We start from the raw sequence: 25,341 nt of genomic DNA on the forward strand, positions 1-25,341 counted from the left end.
TAATCTCAACAGAAATCAACCAGACTATTATGAAGTGGTTTCTCAGCCTATTGACTTGATGAAAATTCAACAGAAACTAAAGATGGAAGAGTATGATGATGTCAATCTGCTGACTGCCGATTTCCAGCTGCTTTTCAATAATGCAAAGGCCTATTATAAGGTGAGAGGGCATCAAGTCTGGGGGGTTGCCAGTCTGACAGTTAGCCTTTTAATATTTATCAATCTGGCAGTGCTTTCTTATGATCTGAGTCTTCACTTGTCTTACTAGGTAAAAGACTGAGTATTTGTATGATGATGAACTATTTTTGTTTTCTTCTGTGTCTGCTCAAATCTTTTCTCCAATTCTCTCGTGGGTTGTTTGTTATTTATGACATTTTTATATATTTTTTATTTCATTTATTTTTGATTGGACAGAGAAATTGAGAGGGGTGGGAGAGGAAGAGAGATAGAAAGATATCTGCAACACTACCTCACTGTTTGTGAAGCTCTCCCCCTGCAAGTGGGGATCAGGGACTTGAACCTGGGTCTTCAAGGATACATGGTAATGTCTTTGCTCAACCAGGTGTCTACTGCTTAGCCTCTGATATTTGTTTCTTGAGTGAGGATACGCATCTATTTCTTCTTCATTATGTGTTAGAAGCACCTAGAAAGGGGGCTGGATGGTAGAGCAGCAGATTATATGCACCTAGTGCAAAACACAAGGACAGGTATAAGGATCCCAGTTCGAGCCCCCAGTTCCCCACCTGCAGGGGGGTCGCTTCACAGGCAGTGAAGCAGGTCTGTGGGTGTTTGTCTTTCTGTCCCCCTCTCTGTCTTCCCCTCCTCTCTCCATTTCTCTCTGTCCTATCCAACAACAACAGCAGTGACAACAATAACAACAAGGGCAACAAAATGAGGAAAATAGCCTTCAAGAGCAGTGGATTTGTAGTGCAGGCATCGAGCCCCAGCGATAAGCCTGGAGGCAAAAAAGGGGGAGGGGACAGTTGGGGTTAGGCGTTGGCATACATGGTCAAGGGCACATAATAGCTAGCATGCACAAGGACCAGCGTTCAAGTCCCCACTCCCCACCCACCTGCAGGGCTGACACTTCATGAGTGGTGAAGCAGGTCTGCAGGTGTCTCTCTCTCCCATCTCAGTGTCTCAGTCCTATCCAATAAAATAGAAAGAAAGAAAAAATTAGCTGCTGGAAGTAGTGGATTCATAGTGCTGACAGCAAGCTCTAGCAGTAACACTGGTGGCAATAAATAAATAGGAGCAGTTGATTTGATATAAAGGCTTACTTATTCATGAATGAGAGGAAAAGAACCTCCCAGGCTGCAATGGTAAGATGTTAATGATATTCCACTTCCTCTTCTGAATATATAGCCAGATTCTCCTGAATATAAAGCTGCTTGCAAGCTCTGGGATTTGTACCTTCGAACCAGAAATGAGTTTGTCCAGAAAGGAGAAGCAGATGAAGATGAGGATGATGAAGATGGGCAAGACAGTCAAGGAGCTGAAGGGGTAGGTGTCCGCTGTAGTCGCAGCAGGTGGACAGGACGAGGAACTGAAGGGGTAGGTGTCCGCTGCAGTGGTGGCAGGTGGACAGGACAAGGGTACTAAGGCACCCTGCTCGATGTGCCGGGCAGTCTTCACAAATCACTCTTTCTCGGCTGTTGAGACAATTTTCATACTGTCAAGGAAGCTGGAAGGGGAGGAATCTTGGTCACACAATATGACTCCCCCCCCACACACACACCATGCCACCAGTTTATTATTATCATTGTTATTTTGCATGGTAGGTGTCAAGCCCAGGGACTTACACATAAGCATTTAAAGCACGTACTCTGAGTGGTGTCCCCAGCCAAGCCTTGTCTTTTTTTGTTTATTTTCCCTTTTTGTTGCCCTTGTTGTTTTTCATTGTTGTAGTTATTACTGTTGTTGTTGATGTTGTCTTTGTCAGATACGACAGAGAAATGGAGAGAGGAGGGGAAGACAGAGAGGGGGAGAGAAAGATAGACACCTGCAGACCTCCTTCACCGCCTGTGAAGCGGCTCCCCTGCAGGTTTTATTTTGATTCTCTAAGCATATATGGTTGGGGTTTCTCAACTAATTGAGTATTTACTACATTTTAAATATTAATTTGTGTCACTTATTACCAGGCCCCATGCTAGACCCGAAGGGTGTTAATGCCCTCTCTGTGGATTGAATTTTGGGTTTTGACAGAAGTATTACTGCTTTCATGATTTGTACCAGAAACAAACATTATTGTTTATGTATAATACACGCACACGCACACACACACATATATATTAACTTAAATGCCCCAAATATGATTTGGACTTGAAGCTGCATTTAGTTAACTTTGACTGAGAAGTCCCATTGCTCATGGCATAAACTGACTTTAGTCCATGCTGGTTCAAGGACTCTTGGACATATGTCTTCCCAGATTGAAATAGTGACTAAATTATAGGAGTATATTGGCCTAACAGGATAATAGGAATTTTGTGCATCAGTTGACTTAATGCCAAGAATTGGTATTTGTCATTGAATACATAGGACACTTGACCTGCATTTTTAGTGTTTACAATGGACTAAAAACCTGATTCAAGGAATTGAGGTTCTAAAAAAATTATGTTGCTGTTCATAAGTTTGGCCTGCATTTCTGGGAGGACAGCTCTCTTGTTTGACGTTAGAGCAGTTCTTGGTATTCCTGACACTTGTACTTAAAAGAAGTATTATTTAGAACTGCTCTAATGCAAGTTTTACAATTTTAGACACTACTTAGTATCTTCATTGACTTCAATTTATTTAAAAAGTGTTTTCTTCTCTCCTCTCACCTGCTGCAAACTTCTCTCCTTCCAGTCATCTCCAAGTTATTTGAAGGAGATTCTGGAACAGCTACTCGAAGCCATCGTTGTGGCCACAAATCCTTCTGGACATCTGATCAGCGAGCTTTTTCAGAAATTGCCTTCAAAAGTGGTAAGTAACATAACAATGACAGGTACGTTTTAAAGGGTTTGCTTTTTTTTTTCTTCTTTATAGTGTTTAACTACTTTGAAATTTTTTATGGCTCTTAGTAAATAAAGACAAACTAATGGTTGGGCCAGCAGATAACTCACTTGAATATTGTGCTGCCTTGCCATGTCCCAGACCCAGATTCAAACTTGGTCCCCACCCCATTTGAGGAAGCTTCAGTGCTACGATGTGTATGTTTGTCTGTCTGTCTGTCTGTCTGTCTCTCTCTCTCTTTCTACCTCTACCTATTTTTTTTAAAGAGTAGCTAACGGAATACAGTCAAGGCACTCCAGCAGTCTCCCTTGTGGTCTCAGCAGCAAGCACGAAATGTAAACTTCTAAACAAATTGTGGCTTTGTCTTTTTTGATTGGCAGTTCTTCTCATTTTGTCATGAAGCATACATGCCATAAGATCTACCCTTTACTGGTTTTAAGGGTGTAGTGCACTGGCATAAAATACTTTGGCTTACATGAATTCGTGTTACTATGTAGCCATCCCTCGTCAGAACTCTGCTCAGCCTCTGATGCAAAGGCCGCACTTGTTAAGTAAGTCCCCATTTCTCCTTTCCCTAGCTCCTGGGCAGCAGCCATTCTGCTTTATCCATGTAGATAAAGTACTACCTCCTAAAGGACTGGGGCCTGAATTGTTCTGTGGAAAACTGAGAAATGTCACACATGTACGAACTACTGTATGCTACTGTTGGCTGTGAACCGTTAATCCCCAGTGAAAAAGAAAGAAAAAAAAGAGAAGTACCTCCTGTTAGAGCAGCCATAACATATTTGCTTTTCATGTCCGATGTATTTTATTTATCATAAAACCTTCAAGGTTCACCATGTTACAGCATATGTTAGAGTTTCCTCACCAATGAGGCTAAATAGTGTTGCCCTTGTACAATTGTGCTTGTCCATTCCTCTGCTGATGGACATTTGGGAAAGCTCAGGCAGTGTATGTACGCCAGGTTTTGTGAAAGCCTTCATGGACTGCCGGGCTAGTGTGGGGGTGCCTTTTCCTGGGCGCGGACTCTCTGGGTTGGAGAGAACACGACCTGAGCCAGCCAGGGCTGCTACTCACTCAGCCATGTGAGAGAGATGACCTAGGAACAGAGCTGGTGGTTTCGAGGCGATTCAATTCTTTATTTATCAGAGAGCCAAGGCTTTTAAGAGTCGGACCCGGAAGTGGCAAGTCGATAACGGAAATGGCTTGACATGGTTTGGAAAGGGGCGGAGAAAGGCAGAAAGGGGCTGGGAAAGGTAGGAACTTCCTGAGCAACTGTTGCAAGGGTTTTAACTGACAGGATAAATAATACCCTGTAGGCAGGGAGGGTCTTGAGGGTAGAAAGAAGACAAATCAAAGGAGTGGAATGGGTGGGGATCTTTCAGGCAGAACAGTGATTATGTCGATAATAAGGGAGCAGGCTATAGTATCAGGAATGCAGGGTGCTTTGTGAGGCAGGGAGTCCGAAAAGAGGAGGCAGACCTTGAAGGGTTTTGTCCCTCATTGCTCGACCTCTCAGGAGAGAGACTGACAGGATGGATGTCCCCTCAAGTCAAGCCCTGCCAAGCTCAGCCACATCCTCACAATTTCCCGACAATGGACATTCCTCTGACGTTGAACTTCTTGTTCTGCGACAAAATCATATTCGAGAAATCAGAAACTGATTATAGTTTTGCTTTATTTCTTTAACATAGTTTCACTAGAATGTGATTTTTTTTTTTATTTCTTTATTGGGGGATTAATGTTTTACAGTTGACAGTAAATACAATAGTTTGTACATGCATAAAGTTTCTCAGTTTTCCATATAACAATACAACCCCCACTAGGTCCTCTGTCATCCTTGTTGGACCTGTACTCTCCCCACCCACCTTCCCCCCCCCCCAGAATCTTTTACGTTGGTGCAATACACCAACTCCAGTTCAGGTTCTGCTTGTGTTTTCTCTTCTGACCTTGTTTTTCAACTTAAGCCTACGAGTGAGATCATCCCATATTTATCCTTCTGTTTCAGACTTATCTCACTTAATATGATTCCTTCAAGCTCCATTGTGTATATAGAACACAACTTGCTCAGCCACTCATCTGTTGTTGGACACCTGGGTTGCTTCCAGGTTTTGGCTATTACAAATTGTGGTGATTTATTTTTTTATTTATTTATTTCATTTTTTATAATTTTATTCCCTTTTGTTGCCCTTATTTTATTGTTGTAGCTATTATTGATGTCATCGTTGTTTGATAGGACAGAGAGGAATGGAGAGAGAAGGGGAAGACAAAGGGGGAGAGAAAGACACCTGCCGACCTGTTTCACCACTTGTGAAGTGACTCCCCTGCAGGTTGGGGAGCTGGGGGCTTGAACCAGATCCTTAGGCCAATCCTTGCCCTTTGTGCCACGTGCGCTTAACCCTCTGTGCTACTGCCCAACTCCCTTGGTGATTTATTTTTTAAAGTTAATTTTGACTGAAATAAGTAGAAATAGTTTATTAAACATGGATCTCAAAAAGCTTGCAACTTGAGGATATTACAGAGCCTTGAGACATATATGATGAGCCAGACAGTGGTTCACCTAGTTAAGCGCACACATTATAGTGTGCAAGGACCTGGGTTCAAGCCCATGGTCCCCATCTGCAGGTGGAAAATTTCACAAGTGGTGAAGCAGGTCTTCTGGTGTCTCTCTGTATCTCTCTCTCTCTATCTCCTTTTCCCTCTCAATTTCTCTCTATATCTATTCAGTAACAAATAGATAAAATTTTAAAAAATTAAAAAATTATTTTATATGAAGTAGTGTATATAATTGTGTTGTTAACATTTTTTAAAAATATTCCCTTTTGTTATACTTGTTTTACTGTTGTAGTTATTATTGCGGTCGTTGTTGTTGGATAGGACAGAGAGAAATGGAGAGAAGAGGGGAACCTGCAGACCTGCTTCACCTCCTGTGAAGTGACTCCCCTGTAGGTGGGGATCCGTGGACCCTGACCGGGATCCTTATGCCGGTCCTTGTGCTTTGTGCCATGTGCTCTTAACCCATTGTGCTACCGCCCAACTCCCCGATATTGGATGGTTTTTTATCTTTCTTTTTTAATTTTTATTTATTTATTTGATAGGACAGAGAGAAATTGAGAGGGATGGGGGAGATAGAGAGGGGAAGAAAAAGAGAGACACCAGCAACACTGCTTGACTGCTTGTCAAGCCTCCCCTCTGCAGGTGGAGCTAAAAGGCTTGAAGCTGGGTCCTTATACATTGGAATGTGTGTGCTTAACCAGGTCCTCCACTGCCCAGCCCTGATACTGTGGAATTCATAAAGTTTTTCAAAATAAAATGCTTTGTTTGCGATGTAATCATATCTGCTGGATGGCTGTGTCTTGAATCTTACAAAACTGTGTGTTACTTTTTCTGTGTTTCTAAGATTTCTGTATTTCAGAGAGAAATTAGAAGAAGAGAGAGGTAGGCAGAGCATCATCCTAGCTGGATCCTTTGTCTTATTAAGCCTGCCTGGGTTTTTGTCTTTCAGCAATATCCAGACTATTACGCAATAATTAAGGAGCCTATAGATCTCAAGACTATTGCCCAGAGGATCCAGGTATGAAGGTGAACACATGTAACCATAGGTGTCGAGGGCAGGTTGGTTTTTGGTCTTTGGGGGTTTTTAGAAAGCAAAGTAGTGGGCGGAGGGTAGGTAGCATAATGGTTCTTCAAAGAGACTCTTGTGCCTCAGGCTCCAGAGTCTCAGGTTCAGTCCCCCACAGCACCATAAGCCGGAGATAAGCAGTGGTCTGATTAAAAGCCAAGTAGCTGATGTCTGTGTAAGAGATCATAAGCAAGACTAGTACACACATTAGAGAGTAGTGCAGCTTTGGAAGGCATATGTCATTCTGCTTTTTTTTTTTTTTTCCTGGATAAAGCAAAGCACCATTCTCACTGGTAGTAGTTAGTATTTTTGATTTTAAATGGCATGTTGCCAATAAAAAGCTGTTGTTTATTTCTACCTTCTTACAAATGGTTCTGAGATATCTTAGAATAAAAGTTGCCACAGGGACTGACAAGTTGCCACACCTGGAGGAATAGTGTGTCTTCCTTGCCGTCCACACGACCTCAGATGACCCAGGTTCAAGTCTGGTCCCCACTACATTGGAGGACACTTCAGTGCATCCAGAGACTCTGAAGAGCCTTACCTTGTGTGTCTGTCGGACGCCTCTCTAAAAAAGAGCCTGAGTGGTGAAGCCCTAGTGACAACAACAAAAAGACTTTAAAAATAAATAGAAAAGTGAAAAAATAAATAAATAGAATTGCAAGCCATTTTTATGAGAATATAGCTGTTATTTTGCTCTCTCTAAACTTATTTATAAATTGACATAAGGGGCCGGGTGTTGGTGCACCTGGATACACACACACACTGCAGCGCTCAAAGACCCAGGATCGAGCCCCGGGTCCCCACCTGCAGGGGGGAAGCTTCACGAGTGGTGAAGCAGAGCTGCAGATGTCTCTGTCTCTCTCGCTCTCTTTCTCTCTCACCCCTCTCAATTTCTGTCTACCCAATAATAAATGAGTACAGTAAAATAAAACTCAGAAATATAACACAGAAAAACCAAAATGGCTGTACATCATCTGTGTATACTTTCCAGTAAAGCCTTTTAGCATGGCGACAGCTTTAAAATATGTAGATGCCTTTTCTAAGATCATACTGATGACCCTCCGTAAGAGGAACTGCTGACTCTCGTTGCCTACAGAGTGGCAGCTACAAGAGTCTTCACGCAATGGCCAAGGACATCGACCTCCTAGCGAAGAATGCCAAGACCTACAATGAGCCTGGTTCTCAAGTTTTCAAGGTTCGTTGCTGTTGTTGTTTTGGGGGGAGTATTAATGTGTTACAGTTGACAGAAAATACAGCTGAAGGTCCTTTACTTTAGTGCAGTACACCAAATCCAGTCCCAAGTTCTGCTTTTTGGATTACCTTTAATTTTAAATCAGCTTTTTAGTTAAATTTTAATTTAGTCTTTTGTTTGTTTGTTTGTTTGTTTTTTTGAGAGAGGAGGAAAGAGAAAGAACCCAGGCATCACTGGTACATATGAGTCAGCAATGCAGGGCGCCATGTTGTAGAGCTCATCTCTTTACCCACGTGCCCCTCCTGGGCCACTTGTCTTTTTTTTTTTTTTTTTTTTTGCCTCCAGGGTTATTGCTAGGACTTGGTGCTTGCACCACAAACCCGCTACTCCTGGAGGCTTTTTTTTTTTTCCCCTTTTGTTGCCCTCATTATTTTGTCGTTGTTGTGGTTATTATTGTTGTAGTTGTTATTGATGTCGTTGCTGGATAGGACAGAAATGGAGAGAGGAGGGGAAGACAGGGGGAGAGAAAGACAGACACCTACAGACCTGCTTCACCGCCTGTGAAGCGACTCCCCTGCAGGTGGGGAGCCGAGGGCTCAAACTGGGATCCTTCGGCCGGTCCTTGCGCTTCGTGCCATGTATATGCTTAACCCGCTGAGCTACTGCCCAGCCCCCATCTTTTAAATTTTTTTTTAAGAAATTGAATGAAAATTAGGAGAGAATAATGAAGTACTGGTATATCTACCTTCACTGAGCAGTTAAGTATATTTGTAATTGTTGATACAGCTAATAATTCTACTTTTGAGTTTATTTTCCGTGAACTAAATTTTAAGAAGAGGAGGCATCTTAGATTTAATGTGTTGATATGCCGTTGACTTGAAGAAAGACATTCGTCCTAAGTCAGCATGGTTTCTGAATTTGTGGTCTCTCTGATTAGATTCAAATCTAAACATTGCAACTTAGCTTCGGTTTTTAGGCCACTACATACAGAAAGTTCAAGGTTCTTTCACTGCTTTTCCTCCTGGTTCACTGCTTCTTCACTAGGCGGCTTTTAAACACAGAAAGTTGTAGGCATGTGAGAGGGCGCAGTTGTATGACTATGGAATGAAAGGCTATGTCAAATGGCAGCACCATAGAAAATTGCTGGTGCTTGCATGCGGTGGTTTTATTCTATACTTTTATTTTATCTTGACAGGATGCAAATTCAATTAAAAAAATATTTTATATGAAAAAGGCAGAAATTGAACATCATGAGATGACTAAGTCAAGCCTTCGGATAAGGTGGGTTAAAAATGCCAAAAACTATTGTCTTTATTATGTGTCCATGATGAAATGAATACTGTGGAAAGTAAGATAGGGATTTAAAGATTATGTATGTAACTGATAATGTGATTATGAAAAGCGTAGGTGCAGTTCTTACCCTGCTGAACAACTGTATTTTGAAACAATTTGCCAACGTTCATAGCATTATTTTTCTTTATACAAATATAAAGTATCTTTGCATATATTTAGACAAAATACGTACTCTATATAGTATACGTAGTATTGTAGTATTTGCCTATGGAATGTGGTAGTGCGTAGTAAATTTGCATTAAAAGCATTTCAGTGAAGTGGAGGGAGATAGCATAATGGTTATGCCTGAGGCTCCAAAGTCTCAGGTTCAATCCCCCACAACACCATATGCCAGAGCTAAGCAGTACTCTGGTAAAATAAATAAATGAACAGCAAACAAATAAATAAAAGTCTTAAGATCTAATCCCTCATAGCATCAGAAAGACAGAGCTGAACAGTATTCTAGTCTGCACCACCATATGCTAGAGCTGAGCAGTGCTAAAAAGAGAAGAAGAAAAGACTTAATCAGAGCTAGCAAGATAGTTCACCTGGTTACTATGCCTTTGTCCTGTGAATGACCCAGGTTTGAGCCCTGCATCCACTGTGCTAGAACAAACTTCAACGCTGTGGGGTCTTTCTTTCCCTACTTGTTGTTTTTTTTTTGTTTGTTTTGTTTTTTTACCAGAGCAATGCTCACCTCAGGCTTATGGTGGTGCAGGGGGTTGAACTTGGTACTCTGGAGCCTCAGACATGAGAATCTCTTTGCATAACCATTGTGCTGTGTTCCTCTGCCCACCTACTTGTCTCTATCTCTGTTTCTTTCTATCTGGAAAAGTTGGTCGAGAGCAGTGAAGCACTGATGACAACAAAAGAATAATGGTAACAATAATTTGTTTTTAGAAAGAATATCTAGCCAGCTCTCAGGAAATCTAAACGTATCATTTGGTTTTCCCTTGTGCTCATACAGTGACTTTAAACAATTCTTACTTTCAGGTTTTCTTTACCTAAAGTAATGATTAGGTGATTACTTTCAAAGCTCTCTTTTGGCCCTGACTTTTGCTTTGCAAATAACCAGAACTTCTGGTCATTTCTATGACCTTAATCTCTCTAGGACCAACTCTGGTCCAGTCTATTCTGTGAAGTCCTGAATCTTGGAGCAGAACTTACAGCACAGTAGAGGATCAAAATATCTGAGCATTTCTATTTAGAAAAGAAAACATTTCTGTCTACGGCCATACCACCCTGAACACACCCGATCTCATCTGATCTTGAAAGAAAAGAAAAAACAATTTGTCATGTTGTTTTGTTATTTCAGCTGTTAATTTCTGGTTTTGTTTCTGTTTTGATAATCTTACCTTTGGATAGGACTCCATCAAATATGGCAGCAACCAGGCTGGCAGGTGCTTCACACAGTAAAGGAGGCCTTGAAGAGAGAAACTCCACTAGCAAGTATTACCGGTGAGAGAGAGTGTGTGTGTCTAGTCTGAGAGCTAACTCATGTTTGTGAGAATAGATACACTAATGTTGACTACCTTGGAGTAGAATTTTCATATATAGTTGGAGTATGAGATATTATCAGATATCTTATTTAGGACATTAAAGTGCCAGGGGCCAGGCGATGGTGCACCTGGTTAAGTGCTCACATTACAGTGCGCAAGGACCCAGGTTCAGGCACCTGGTCCCCACCTGCAGGGGACAAGCTTCAGGAGTGGTGAAGCAGGGCTGCAGGTGTCTCTCTGTCTCTCTCCCTCTTTCTCTCCCACCCCTCTCAATTTCTCTCTCTCTGTCTCTATCCAATAGTAAATAAACACAAATATTTAAAAGAAAGAAATTAAAATATTGAAGTGCTATAGTAAGTCTGATCTTGCCTCAGAAAATAGTTAAGAATAAATGTTTGAAAAGTTATATTTGTTGTATAATACGAACATATCAGAAGTGCATTTCAGTGAAAAACAAATGACAAGTCAACTAGGGTTTTTTTAAAAAAAAATTTATTTATTTCCTTTTTATTGCCCTTGTTGTTTTTATTGTTGTAGTTATTATTGCTGTTGATGTTGTCGTTGTTGGATAGGACAGACAGAAATGGAGAGGGGAGGGGAAGACAGAGAGGCAGAGAAAGACAGACACCTGCAGACCTGCTTCACCGCCTATGAAGTGGCTCCCCTGCAGGTGGGGAGCCGGAGGCTCGAACCGGGATCCTTATGCCGGACTTTGCTTTTTGCGCCACGTGCGCTTAACCCGCTGCGCTACTGCTCGACTCCCGTCAACTAGGATTTTTACCACCACTCTTTTTTTATATTAAAAAGACAATAGGGGAGTCGGGCAGTAGGTAGTGCAATGTTTAAGTTCAGGTGGCGCAGTGCACAAGGACCAGCGTAAGGATCCCTGTTTGAGCCCCCTCCCTGCTCCCCACTGGCAAGGGAGTCGCTTCGCAAGCATTGAAGCAGGTCTGCTGGTGTCTATCTTTCTCTCCCCCTCTCTGTCTTCCCCTCTTCGCTCCATTTCTCTCTGTCCTATCCAACAACAATGACATCAATAACGACAATAACTACAACAATAAAACAACAAAGGCAACAAAAGGGAATAAACAAATATTTAAAAAATAATAAAAAATGGGCAACAAAAGGGAATCAATAAATAAGTAAATATTAAATAATAATAATAAATAAATTGGTTTTCTTTGCCAGGATTGATTGTCGGAAGTAAGGACAAAGGTAGCAGTTTTCTCTAAAGTAACCGAATCATGATGACGTCTTGCGCTGCCTTCTAATTGCTTGTTCTTCTTTGTAGTAATAAGAGAGCTGTCCAGGGGGGCCGCTTGTCGGCGATCACCATGGCACTCCAGTATGGCTCGGAAAGTGAAGAGGATGCTGCGTTAGCTGGTAGGCATTAGGTTGGGGTTCATCCGGCGCCATTTCTGTGGGTCCTTGTGATTTCAGAAAAATATGAGAAAGTTTTTCAGTTTTCTAAATATATGCTATTTGGCTTTATCATTATCATGGTAATTATTATTTTTATTTACATTCTGCTGCAAACTTGTGTTAAAGCAGGCGTCCGTTTGCAAGAGGAGTTGGTTTGCTAGCCTAGCGCGTCTGGTTTCAGCTGTAGGATAATAAGTAGGATCAGTGGCAGCACCAGGAAATTCACATCATCTTAGCTTTTCAGGTCATTGGCTTATATTTTCGGAAGGCTCTAATTTCTGCTTGACTTGAGTTTATGGTTTAAAGACAGATGTAGCAGCCTGAGGGCGAACGAGCAGGCAGAGCGTAGCGTTTGCACCAATAAAGTGTCAGCCAGACCTGCGCTGTCTTCTCACTTCTTTCTCTTCACTCTCAGGAATTAATTATATTTCAATCTTAGCATGTTTCCCCTTTTAAGTGGAGACAGAGAGAGACACCGACACCACAGCATGAAGCTTCCTCCAGGCCAGTGGGGCCAGGCTGGAGTCAGTGCAAAGCAGCACTCTGGCCCCGTGTAGGGCCAGGGCGTGAAATCTGGGCCCACTGCGTAGGAAAGTGTACGGTCACCCAGGCTAGCTGTCACCTGGCCCCTAGGTAGTTTATGATATGAAAGACCTGCACTCCTAGACATTTCATCTGCTGCATCCCGTGCGTCATACCAGGTGTTTCATACACAGAAAGCATGTGCTCTGCTGTTGAGCCGCCTTCCCCATCCAATTTTCATAATTACTGTTGACTGTTCACTTAAGTAAGTATGAATTTCAGAAATGTTTGTAGACTGTGTGAAAGAGAGGCAGAGAGAGATTACATGTCTAATTCCTCGCTCCCATGCTGCTTTTTCACTTGGCTAGAGATACAGAGGGAGAGGCGTCCCAGCTTCTCAGCCCTCCGCCTTCACCAAGCAGTGAACTCCCACACACAAGGCCCAGTTCTAAAGCACAGTCATGTCTAAGAAGTCCCTCCTCATACCCCCTCTTCCTTTTCTCCACATAGCTATTTTCTATCCGGTTGCCACCAAGAAATTTTAAATTACGGTCCTTATGCACTGTTAAAAAAAATTAGGGGCCCCAGGCAGTGGTGCTCCCAGTTCAGAGCACATGTTACAGTGCACAGGGACCTGGGTTCAAGCCTCGGGTCTCCACACATGGGGAGCACTTCATGAGTAATGAAGTAGCTCTCCCTCTCTGTCTCTCCCCTTCCCTCTCGATTTCTCTGTCTTTATCAATAAAATGACATATTACAGGAAAAATTCAGGGAAATTAGATTTTTCCCTCCCAGGAATTGATGTTTTATGAATAACTTCCATGTAAAAGTATCCACAGGACAAACATCATTCCTAAGGAATATGATCAGCAGGACAAAGTTACAGAGACTTGAGACTAAGTAAAAGTACCCCAATCAGCCTAATCCATAGTAACCAATCTTAGAACTCTGATTATTATTTTGCTTCTGAGATTTGTATGGAAGTCTTTGTTTCTTCTCTTAGGTGAGCATATGCATAAGGAGTTTCAGGAGACAGCACATTTAAAAAAGAGAAACTAGTGAGTCGGGTGGTAGCGCAACGGCTTAAGCACATGTGGCGCAAAGCACAAGGACCGGCGGAAGGATCCCGGTTCGAGCCCCCGATTTCCCACCTGCAGAGGAGTCGCTTCCCAGGCGGTGAAGCATGTCTGCAGGTGTCTGTCTTTCTCTCCCCGTCTTCCCCTTCTCTCTCCATTTCTCTCTGTCCTATCCAATAATGACATCAATAACAACAATAACAACTACAACAAATGCACCAAAAGGGAATAAATAAATATTTTAAAAAGAGAGAAACTAGTGGTCCAGGGCAGTAACACAATAGGTGTACAAAAGACTCATGCCTCGGGCTTCTGAGGCCCCAGGTTCCATTGCTCACACCGCTGGGAGCTGAATCTGAGTGTTGTTCTGGCGGGAAGGGCTGGGGTAGTGGGGAGGAGAGGGAGGGAGAAAGGATGTTGAGAACAAAAACTGTTTTGTGGCTTTTAGAAACATGACTTTTTGTTCCCCCACTCCAGAGCTTCAGCACTCTGGGCAGATGTTTTCAGATAGAAAAAGAAACCACATTACCAAAGCTTCCTTCAATGCAGCGAGGCCTGGTCTTGAACCTGAGTTATTTTGCTGGCCCAAACAAAACCTTCTTTTTCTTTTCCTTCTTTTTTTTTTATTTCTTTACTGGGGGATTAATGTTTTATAGTTGCCAGTAAATACAATAGTTTGGACATGCATAACATTTCTCAGTTTTCCACTTAACAGTAAAGCCTCCATTAGGTCCTCTGTCATCATGTTCCAGGACCTGAACTCTCCCCCTCACCTACCCAAAAAACACATCTTTCTATGTAACATTTCTTTACATAATTATGCAGTTATATTAAGCATTACTAGCATCATATTTATTTATTTTTGCTTCCAAAGTTATTGCTGGGGATCGGTGCCTGCACTATGAATCCACTGCTCCTGGAGGCCATTTTCCCCATTTTGTTGCCCTTGTTGTTGTTATTATTGTTGCCTTTGCTATTGTTGTTGTTGGATAGGACAGAAAAATTCAGAGAGATGGGGAAGAGAGAGGCGGGGGGATGGGTGTGGGAGAAAGACAGACACATGCACACACCTGCTTAATCGCTTTTGAGGATACTCCCCTGTAGGTGGAGAGCTAGGGGCTCAAACCAGGATCCTTATGCTAGTCCTTGCACTTTGTGCCATGTGCACTTAACCCATTGCGCTACCGCCCGGCCCCCTAGTACTTTTTTTTTTTAATCTTTATTGATAGGATAGAGACAGTCAGAGATTGAGAGGGAAGGGGTAGATAGAGAGGGAAAGAGACAGAGAGACACCTGCAGCTCTGCAGGTGGGGATCAGGGCCTTGAACCTGGGTCCTTGCAAACTGCAATGTATATGCTTAACCAGGTGCACCACCACCTGACCCCTGCATCATCTTTTTAAAGGCCAAAACTATCCTTTTAAAATAATTGGTCTGGGCTGGGGAGCGGCAAAACTGGTAAAGTTCAAGCCCCTGGTCTCCAACTGCAGGGAAAGGGGCTTGACAAGTTTCTCTGTCTTCCCCACTCTTTCTCTCTGTGTCTCACCCTCAAAGAAAAGAAGCTGGGGTGAGGGCTACCAGGACTAGAGAGCTGTCATGCTGGTCCCTGGCCCCGGCAACAAAAGGAGCACAGGTAAAGGAAAATGTTATATTTCTGGGAGCTGTGAAACTGAGATGACAGCAGACTTGTAAAACAATATTCCTCAGTAAAAAACTGAAAATTTGGGGCCCAGGCTGTAGCGCATCAGGTTAAGCGTCCGTGCGCATACCAGCATTGGGATCCCAGTTCGAGCCCCCGGCTCCCCCGGGTGTCTCTTCACAGGTGGTGAAGCAGGTCTGCAGGTGTCTATTTCTCTCCCCCTCTCTGTCTTCCCCTCCTCTCTCCATTTTTCTCTGTCCTATACAACAACAATGATAGCAATAACAATAGTGGTAAACAACAAGGGTAACAAAAGGGAAAAAATTGCCTTCAGGAGCAGTGGATTTGTAGTGCAGGCACCAAGCCATAGCGGTAACCCTAGAGGCAAAAAAATAACTAAAATAAAATAAATAAATAAAAACTTATAGCTTGATCTAGAAAGTTGTTAGAAAATTTTTAGTATGGTTATTTCCTACACTTACTTTTTTCTTTCTTTCTAGCTGCACGTTATGAAGAAGGAGAATCGGAAGCAGAGAGCATTACTTCATTTATGGATGTTTCAAATCCTTTTTATCAGCTTTATGATACAGTTAGGAGTTGTCGGAATAACCAAGGACAGCTAATAGCTGAACCTTTTTTTCATTTGCCTTCAAAGAAAAAATATCCTGACTACTATCAACAAATTAAAATGCCCATATCACTACAACAGATCAGGTAAAAATATGTTCTACATTGCTGAGTACTAATCACTTTTTTCTTGTGGTGGAGTCTGCACATAAATATGCCTTCCTAAAACGAGTGAGAATACTAAAGGTAGGAAGCTGGGCGGTAGCACAGTGGATTAAGCCCATATGGTGCAAAGCACAAGGATCAGTGTAAGGATTCTGGTTCAAGCCCCCGGCTCCCCATCTGCGGGGGGCGGGGGGAGGGTGGAGGGGTCCTCTTCACAAGCGATGAAGCAGGTCTGCAGGTGTCTGTCTTTCTCTCCCCCTCTTGATCTTCCTCTGCTCTCTCGCTTTCTCTCTGTCATATCCAACAACAGCAGCAGTGACAACAACAATAATAACAACAACAAAGGCAACAAAAATGGGAAAATGGCCTTCAGGATCACTGAATTCATATTGTGGGCCCCAGCAATAACCCTGGAGAGGAAAAAAAAATATACTAAAGGTGAAGGCATTTCTCACATAAGTAGAGTATGCTTAAATATCATTCCTGTATTAAGAATGAAAAATAATTTTGGTTAGATACAAATGATATTTTTTCTATCATAATGGAGTCACAAAGCAAATAAGTAGTGTTCTAGCTCAGATTTTATGTGTCAGAGTATGGCTTGTAAAAAATTCTTGCAACTCAGAATTTACCTGTTTGTTTATTTCTTAACTGAGCAGAGAGAACCTGAGGAGATAGCTTAATGGTTATGCAAAAAGACTTTATACTTGAGTCTTGAAAATCTCAAGTTTGATCCCTGGCCCCAGCATAAGCCAGAATTGATCAGTGTTCTATTAAAAAAACAAAGAAAGACAAGGAAGGAAGGAAGGAAAAAAGAAAAGGGACGAAAGGAGAGAAATAAGCTCTTTGGATCAGCAAGACTGTCCATCACTATAATGAGCTGCTTTCTCTTGCTCAGTCTGCCACAGCTGCACTGAAAGAAGCTTCAGTGCTGTGGTCTCTCTCCCTCCCTCCCTCCCTCTCTCTCTCTCCCTCTCTTTCCCTCTCCCTCTCTCTTTTTTTTTTTTCTTGGCCTTTGTCTCTATCAAAAATAAATAACTGAACAAAGCCCTTCCTGCCTATACCTTCTATGGGCATTTAAATGATAATAATTTATCTTTATTTAAATTCTGTATTAATAGTTGAATAAACCTGACTTCTTGAGAATTCATCAGCTGAAATAATACCTGAAAAATGGTTTATCTTGTTTTCCTTTTTCTTCTTTCCATTTAGAAAATATTAAGTTAGGGAGTCGGGCGGTAGCGCAGAGGATTAAACGCTTATGGCACAAAGCGCAAGGACTGGCGTAAAGATCTCGGTTCAAGCCCCCAGCTCCCCACCTGTAGGGGAGTTGGTTCATGGACGGTGAAGCAGGTCTGCAGGTGTTTATCCTTCTCTCCCACTTTCTGTCTTCCCCTCCTCTCTCGATTTCTCCTATTTTTCCTATCCAACAATGAGCGACATCAACAACAATAATAACCACAACAAAGCTACAACAAGGGAAACAAAAGGGGGAAAAAAAAAAAGGCCTCCAGGAGCAGTGGATTCATGGTGCAGGCACTGAGCCCAGCAATAACCCTGGATGCCAAAAAAAAAGGGGGGGAGTTGTCACTTCAGAAGCTAGAGCCAATAAAAGAATAAGAAGGAAATTATATGCCAACAACTCAGATGAGTTGGACAAAATCAATACAAGAAAATATTAATTTATCATTGGGTATTCAGCTGTTCAGAATACTTCAACCACTACAGTATCTTTATCATTATTATTATTTTACCAGAGCACTGCATAGCTCTGGCTTCTGGTAGGTTGGGAGATCGAACCTGGGACATTGGAGCTTCAGGCACAAGAGTCTCTTTGCATAACTATTATGCTGTCTATCTTCCGTCCCCTTTTCTTCCTTTCTGTTTTTTCTTTTTTTTTTTATACGGTGGGAGTCATCTTCCCCTAACAATTATATTATTATTTATTACATATGAGAGAGTCTCTTATTAAATAGGTGAGAGCAGCACTCTGGTACATGCAGTGCCAGGGATCAAACTAGGAACCTCAAGCATGAAAGCGTGGTGTTCTTCCCGTTGAGCTGTTACTCTCTTCTTCTTCTTTTTAATCTTTATTTATTGGATAGAGAAGCCAGAAATCAAGAGGGAAGGGGGAGCTAGGTAGAGAGAAAGACACCTGCACCCTTGCTTTACCACTTGTGAAGCTTTCTCCCTGCAGGGTCAAGGGGTTTGAACCTGGGTCTTTGCATACTGTAACATGTGCTCAACCAGGTGCCACTCTCTTATTCTTTTTTTTTTTTTTTTTAACCAAAGATCTGTTCAGCTCTGGCTTATTGTGCTGCAGGGGATTGAACTTGGAGCCTTGGAGCCTCAGGCATGAGCATCTGTTTGCATAACCATTATGCTATCTACCTTCCACATTCATTAATTTTATTTATTTATTTTAATATTTTTTTTAATATTTATTCCCTTTTGTTGCCCTTGTTTTATTGTTGTTGTAGTTATTGTTGTTGTTATTGATGTCATTGTTGTTAGATAGGACAGAGAAATGGAGGAGGGGAAAGATAGAGAGGGGGAGAGAAAGATAGACACCTGCAGACCTGCTTCACTGCCTGTGAAGCGACTCCCCTGCAGGTGGGGAGCCAGGGGCTCGAACTGGGATCCTTACTCCGGTCTTTGCACTATGCACCATGTGCACTTAAGCTTTCGCGCTTCCACCTGACTCCCCACTCTCTTATTCTTACAGTGTTTTAGGTTATTTGTTTTAATGGTTAGACATTTTATTACAATTTGCAGTGATAATCTGGCAAATGATACTGATAGAATTTATAGAGGTAGGCTACACTGACTTTCTACCCAGTATTTAAACATTGCTAAAATACTTCCTTCTTATAGTATTTGTATTTGTTTGTTTGTTTATTTTTTGGACCTCTAGTTGAACAGTCATGTTGGCGAAATATGTCTCTTTTTCTTTTTACTTCATATCTTCCAAGTATTACTTGCGGGTCTAGTTATTATCACAGAGGTGCCGTCAGAATTCTTGCACTGTGCTTTCAGGAAGGCTGTTTCATAATGGAAAAGCCCTGTCATGTTATCTTTCATAGAACAAAGCTGAAGAATCAAGAATATGAAACTCTAGATCATTTGGAGTGTGATCTGAATTTAATGTTCGAAAATGCCAAGCGGTATAATGTTCCCAATTCAGCCATCTACAAGCGAGTCCTAAAACTGCAGCAAGTCATGCAGGTATCAGTTCTTGGCTTTGCTAATAATTTTATGCTTTTTAAAAAATACTTATTTTCCCTTTAGTAGCTCTTGTTGTTGTTTTGCAGTTATTGTTGTTATTGATGTCATTGTTAGATAGGACAGAGAGAAATGGAGAGGGGAGGAGAAGACAGAGAGGGGGAGAGAAAGACAGACACCTGCAGACCTGCTTCACCGCCTGTGAAGCGGGCCCCTTGCAAATGTGGATCTGGGGGCTCGAACCAAGATCCTTATGCTGGTCTTTGCACTTAGTGGCACTTGAGCTTAACCCGCTGTGCTACCGCCCAACTCCCCATTTCATGCTTTTTAAGATATAACACACACACAGCAATGTCATTCATTTCGTCTGCAAGTGCTGGTGAGTATTTTCAGAATTGTCAGAACCATGTCGAGTGGACATACTAGTTCAGTCGGGCTTTTAACTTTGTGAGTGGAAATAGAGGTTTTTTTTCCCCTAATGTGAAGTATTTTAGGTTCCTCGGGAAATTTCTTTCTAATCACATATGATACTTTGCCATTGACATTTTCTTTTCCTTGGTTCTAGACTTTATCTGTGTTAAGGTTAAGACTAGCTTTAGAGTGGTCCAGAGGTGGCACAATGAATAAAGTGTGGGACTCTGAAGCATGAGGTCCCGAGTTCAATCCCCGGCAGTACATGTACCAGAGTGATGTCTGGTTCTTTCTTTCTCCTCCTGTCCCTCTCATTAATAAATAAATAAAATATTAAAAATAAAAGACTGGCCTTAGGAAAAGAACATCTTTTTTTCTTCCTTCTTTTCACTTCATTTAGAGAGATAAAGACATGAGAGCGGGGAGGGAGAATGGGAGAAGAAAAAACACCACGGTGTTGCTCCGTCATCTGTCTGTAGAGCTTCCCCTGTGGCTGTGGTGTTCACATATGATGCTGGGTTTCAACCGTGGGGTTTTCCTTACCCAGTCAGTTACCTTCCAGTCTGTGAATGGACATCTTTAAGATAATTACTGTGAAGTACTCGTGAATTTATTATATCAATTTTTAGAGCAGTCCTTGGAACCTATCTATGTTCAGTTCATCTAGGGGTTTTGAGACAAAAACAAAGCAAACAGACCAAAAAAAAAAAACAACTCATAGATATGAAATACAAAGTATATGTACTTGTTGGTTTGTGGTAGAAGTTTTCTGGAAAGAAAATCTCAAAGGCAAGAAACAATAAAAGCTTTAGATCACTTATAGAATCTTTTGAAAAAAAATTTTTTTTTAATTATCTTTCTTTATTGGGTAGACAGCCACACATCAAGAGGGAAGAGGGAGATAGGGAGAGAGAGACAAAGACACCTGCAACACTGCTTCACCACTTGCAAAGCTTTCCCCTTGCATGTGGGGACCGGGGCTTGAACCCAGGTCCTTGCACACTGTAACATGTGCACCCAACCAGGTGCGCCACCACCCAGCCCCAATAGAATCTTCACTAATGCTATGAATTTGAAGTTTCATTTTTACGATTTTATAAATTTGCTGAGTTTACTGTGGTTGAACTTCTATTATTTCTTTATTGGGGGATTAATGTACAGTTGACAGTAAATAGTTTGTACATGCATAACATTTCTTGGTTTTCCACATAACAGTACAACCCCCACTAGGTCCTCCTCTGCCATCCTGTTCCAGGACCTGAACCCTCCCCCCACCACAGAGTCTTTTACTTTGATGCAATACACCAACTCCAGTCCAAGTTCCGATTTGTGTTTTCTCTTCTGATCTTGTTTTTCAACTTGTGCCTATGAGTGATTTCATCCCATATTCATCCTTCTGTTTCTGACTTACCTCACTTAACATGATTCGTTCAAGCTCCATCCCACATGGACTGAAAATGGTGAAGTCACCATTTTTAACACCTGAGTAGTATTCCATTGTGTATATATAACTGGTTCAACTTTTAGCTGTTTGACCAATCTTTAAAAGTGCAAGTCTGAGAAGTAAATCACCTCACAGTAAAATTCCTTCTTAATTACATTATTGGTTATGTTTGCTTTACTTTATGACCAGGAGAGCAGGGTGTCCCAAGAATTTGCTGAGTGCTGTTAAGTCAGTGCCCTTTGTAATCTTTTTTTAATCAGAGAGAGGAGAACCATAGTATCCCTGGTATGTGGCAATCAGTACATGAGCTCAAACTCCAGACCTCCCGCTTAAGAGCCCAGTGCTTTATCGAGGAACCTCCTCTCTCACTGCCCTAGAGTTTAACTTTGCCCTTTGTTGAATTCAATCTTTTATCCTACTTCTGTGAAGAATTTTGTTAAAATTTGGTTATTGAGAATGTTTAGTGACTCTTTAATGTTTTGCATCCTGCTTGTCTTTCTGAGTGATTCTAAAATGAGTTCTTGAACATGCCCGTATTCAAGGCATACTCAGCAAAGTGAGCTGGGTTCTTGGTGTCTGCTCTGTTTCAGGCAAAGAAGAAGGAACTTGCCCGAAGAGACGACATTGAAGATGGAGACAGCATGATTTCTTCTGCAACTTCTGATGCTGGCAGTGCCAAAAGAAAAAGGTACATGTTCTTCTAGCTAGAGAGGTCTTCTCAGTTCCTGTTTGTCTTCTAAGTGACTGCAGAACAACATCTTGAACTATCAAATATGAATTCTCTTATGAACATTAATTTGGTGTGATGTCTTCTAATTTATGATTGTGGCTTTTTTTTTCCCTTTATTTAAGTGCTATATTGCTTTTACATGGGTTAGATAATAAAATAACTATTTGGGGGCTAGGCAGTAGTGCACCAGGTTAAGCGCACATGGCACAAAGCTCAAGAACCAGCATAAGCATCCTGGTTTGAGCCCCCGGCTCCCCACCTCAGTGGGGCTGCAGGTGTCTCTCTCCCCCTCTGTCTTCCCCTTCTCTCCATTTCTGTCTCATCTATCAACAATAACAATAATGACAATAACAAGGGCAACAAAAATGGGAAAAAATAGCCTCCAGGAGCAGTGGATTTGTAGGTCAGGCATTGAGCCCCAGTGACAACTCTGAAGGCAAAGGAAAAAAAAGGATTGTGTAACTTGGCCAAGCATGTTCATCTTTTTGCTTTTGGGTAATTTTATTTTAATGTGGCATTTGAAACAATGCCAGAGATGAAATATGAATGAGGAAAGGTAAGGAGAAATCTGAACTACACTGTAGTCCATTGCTCTTCCCCTTCACCTTTTTTTTTTTTTAAAAAAAATTTATACTTATTTATTTATTCCCTTTTGTTGCTCTTGTTGTTTTATTGTTGTAGTTATTAATGTCATCATTGTTGGATAGGACAGAGAGAAATGGAGAGGAGAGGGGAAGACCGAGGGGGAGAGATTCACCACTTGTGAAGCGACTCCCCTGCAGGTGGGGATCCAGGGGCTCAAACCGGCATCCTTACGCCAGTCCTTGAGCTTTGCGCCACCTGCACTTAACCCACCTCACTACCACTCGACTCCCACCCCTTTCTCCTTTTTAATCTGATCTTTAGTTACCATGTTGAGGATGACAGATTATAAAATGCCAATGCATAAAACCTTAAACTGTATGTTTACTTTACTTTCAACTTCCTAACCCTCCCTTTCTCTCATGGATTTTATGGAAGGGAATCTTACTGAAATTCTGAAACTGCCTAAAGAATCATGCAAGACCATCTTTCTTGTCTTTACCTCACATGGAATTTCTCTAGCTTGATCTTTCTGGAACCCCATTCTCTCCCTCAACTTAACAGTCATACCATCCAAGGGGGACACCTTAAATAAGGAACAGTTAGTTAATCACTGATAGTAGTACTTGACAGGTTCAGAGTTGAATTAAGAAGTCATAAGGAATTGTTGATATAGTTTTGTCTTTACTTATTTTTTTACCAGAGCACTGCTCAGCTCTATCTTACGGTAGTGCAGGGAATTGAACCTGGGACTTGGCCATCTCTGGCATAGGAGTCTGTGCATAATCACTATGCTATCAAACCCCCCACCGCATATATTTGTTAATAGCTTTTTAAAAGTGACTTAGAGTGGTCCAGGAGGTGCCACAGTGGATGGGGCATTGGACTCTCAAGCATGAGGTTCCGAGATCAGTCCCTGGCAGCACATGTACCAGAGTGATGTCTAGTTCTTTCTCTCTCTCCCATCGTTTCTCATGAAAAAATAAATAAAATTTTTAAAAAATGTGACTTAGAAATGCAAATAGGAATAGCATTCAGGACAGGTTTTTTTTTTTTTTTTTTTTTTTTTTTGGCTTTCAAAATCACTTTGCTGTACTATCAGTATGTCACAGTGACTGCAATGATTGTTGTTCCCTGAGATGGGAGTCTTCTCCATTATTGGTCTATGAATTTCTTCCTTCCAAGTTCTTAATTCCTTGTTATACCAGAAACAGTGGAGGAAAAATGTGAAATCAGATCAGAGACGTCAAATCAAGAAGCTCTTTGAGTATAACTATGTAACTCTACTATAGCATCACCTGTGTTTTCCAAATCAGTCACCAATCAAAGATAAAAACTGGGAGTCGGGCGGTTGTGCAGTAGGTTAAACGCACGTGGCACAAAACACAATGACCAGTGTAAGGATCCAAGTACGAGCCCCTGGCTCCCGACCTGCAAGGGAGTCACTTCACAAGCAGTGAAGCAGGTCTGCAGGTGTCTGTCTTTCTCTCCCCCTCTCTGTCTTCCCCTCCTCTCTTCCATTTCTCTCTGTCCTAACAACGACAACATCAGTTACAACAACAATAAAAAACAACAAGGACAACGAAAGGGAAAATAAATAAATATTTTAAAAAATTAAAAAGAGCAGCGGTGTTTCTCTCCTCTCCCCTCCCGGGTCTGCTAGGAATACCAAAGGAGACCACCTGGGACTGCAACAAAACAGGACTTGAATGACTTCAGGAACCCACCAAATCACCAGTGAGTGCAAACACGTGTGGCTCGTGGACAGAGAGGAGCCTAGGCAGAGATTAAGTGGCTGGTAACAGTCCGACAGTTTACCAGTTGAGACACCACCTCCAGTGTGTTTCACCAACAAAAAGACAGCTGAAGGGAGGAGAGAACTCCCCTAAAACTCACCAAATGAACTGAGTCTCCATTGCTACTGCCTCAGTATCTGGAGCAGTGGGTTGGGGGTGGGGTGAGCCCCTGTGCTGACACCAGGAGACAGAGAACTAACGAGGAAACTCAGGAGAAGATCTATAACTCAGTGTCCTAATGGTGGGGCTGTGAAAGTCTCTTTGCATAACCACTGGATTATCTCTATCCCACTCTGCTTTATCTCTTGGTCAGGAGTCGGTGATTAAGCTAAGAAGCCTACTTAGAGTTTAAAAGCCCTCAGGCTCCCATAGCCTACAGGGAAGAAAAAGAACCCTTTAATTACCTTACTCTTGACACATGTCAGTCCAGGCAAGAGTGATCAGTCATTTGAAAAGTATCAAGAGAGGGACCTCATAACGTACTATATAAAATGGTTAAACCAAGAAGAACTATTGGAGAAATGAACAAGTACAAGAGTCTAGCTAAAAGCCCCCCAAAGGTTGAGTTGACGCACAAAATAATGAGGTCAACATTCAAACACTAGTAAAGGAAATAATCACAGGAGTGAGTAAAGAGTTTTAAAGAATTGTCATCAGAAATGCAGAAACAACAAATGAGACTCTGGAAAAAAACACTAATTACCTCAAGGTTATTAGAGAGCTGATAGCTGAAATAGCTGAGCTAAGAACACAACTTGCTGAACAAGCTAAAGCAGTATCAGAATGGTTAACAAAATAGATGAACTCCAAAAAACAGTAGAGGGGAGAGAGAATAGAATCAGTGGGGCTGAAGACAGAATTAGCAAGATCGAGGACAAATTAGAGACTTTTAAACTAAAAAAGAAGAGATCTCGGGGGTCGGGCGGTGGTGCAGTGGGTTAAGCGCATGTGTCGCAAAGCGCAGGGACCGGCATAAGGATCCCGGTTCGAGCCCCCGGCTCCCCACCCGCAGGGGAGTCACTTCACAGGCGGTGAAGCAGGTCTGCAGGTGTCTATCTTTCTCTCCCCCTCTCTGTCTTCCCCTCCTCTCTCCATTTCTCTCTGTCGTATCCAACAACAAAGCAACG

The 25,341-nt window shown here is 41.9% G+C and overlaps 1 protein-coding gene across 30 annotated transcripts in view; it reads left to right on the forward strand.

The window, feature by feature from the left end:
* The window catches only part of PBRM1 (polybromo 1), a 94,075-nt gene that overhangs the window by 11,807 nt on the left and 56,927 nt on the right, over nucleotides 1-25,341 (forward strand). For 28 of the 30 annotated variants that reach the window (XM_060204484.1, XM_060204502.1, XM_060204503.1 and 25 more), the window contains 11 exons: nucleotides 13-160; nucleotides 1,366-1,503; nucleotides 2,845-2,961; nucleotides 6,497-6,565; nucleotides 7,713-7,811; nucleotides 9,004-9,089; nucleotides 10,506-10,598; nucleotides 11,931-12,022; nucleotides 15,798-16,011; nucleotides 19,113-19,254; nucleotides 21,697-21,794. In XM_060204484.1, coding sequence (XP_060060467.1) covers nucleotides 13-160; nucleotides 1,366-1,503; nucleotides 2,845-2,961; nucleotides 6,497-6,565; nucleotides 7,713-7,811; nucleotides 9,004-9,089; nucleotides 10,506-10,598; nucleotides 11,931-12,022; nucleotides 15,798-16,011; nucleotides 19,113-19,254; nucleotides 21,697-21,794 — 1,296 coding nt within the window. Of the gene's footprint in view, nucleotides 1-12; nucleotides 161-1,365; nucleotides 1,504-1,545; nucleotides 1,555-2,844; nucleotides 2,962-6,496; nucleotides 6,566-7,712; nucleotides 7,812-9,003; nucleotides 9,090-10,505; nucleotides 10,599-11,930; nucleotides 12,023-15,797; nucleotides 16,012-19,112; nucleotides 19,255-19,816; nucleotides 19,938-21,696; nucleotides 21,795-25,341 lie in introns of those variants that run through there. The other 2 variants (XM_060204501.1, XM_016186470.2) reach the window with 2 other exon arrangements.

This window comes from Erinaceus europaeus, chromosome 12 (genome assembly GCF_950295315.1).
Source record: "Erinaceus europaeus chromosome 12, mEriEur2.1, whole genome shotgun sequence".
Classification (NCBI taxonomy): Eukaryota; Metazoa; Chordata; class Mammalia; order Eulipotyphla; family Erinaceidae; genus Erinaceus; species Erinaceus europaeus.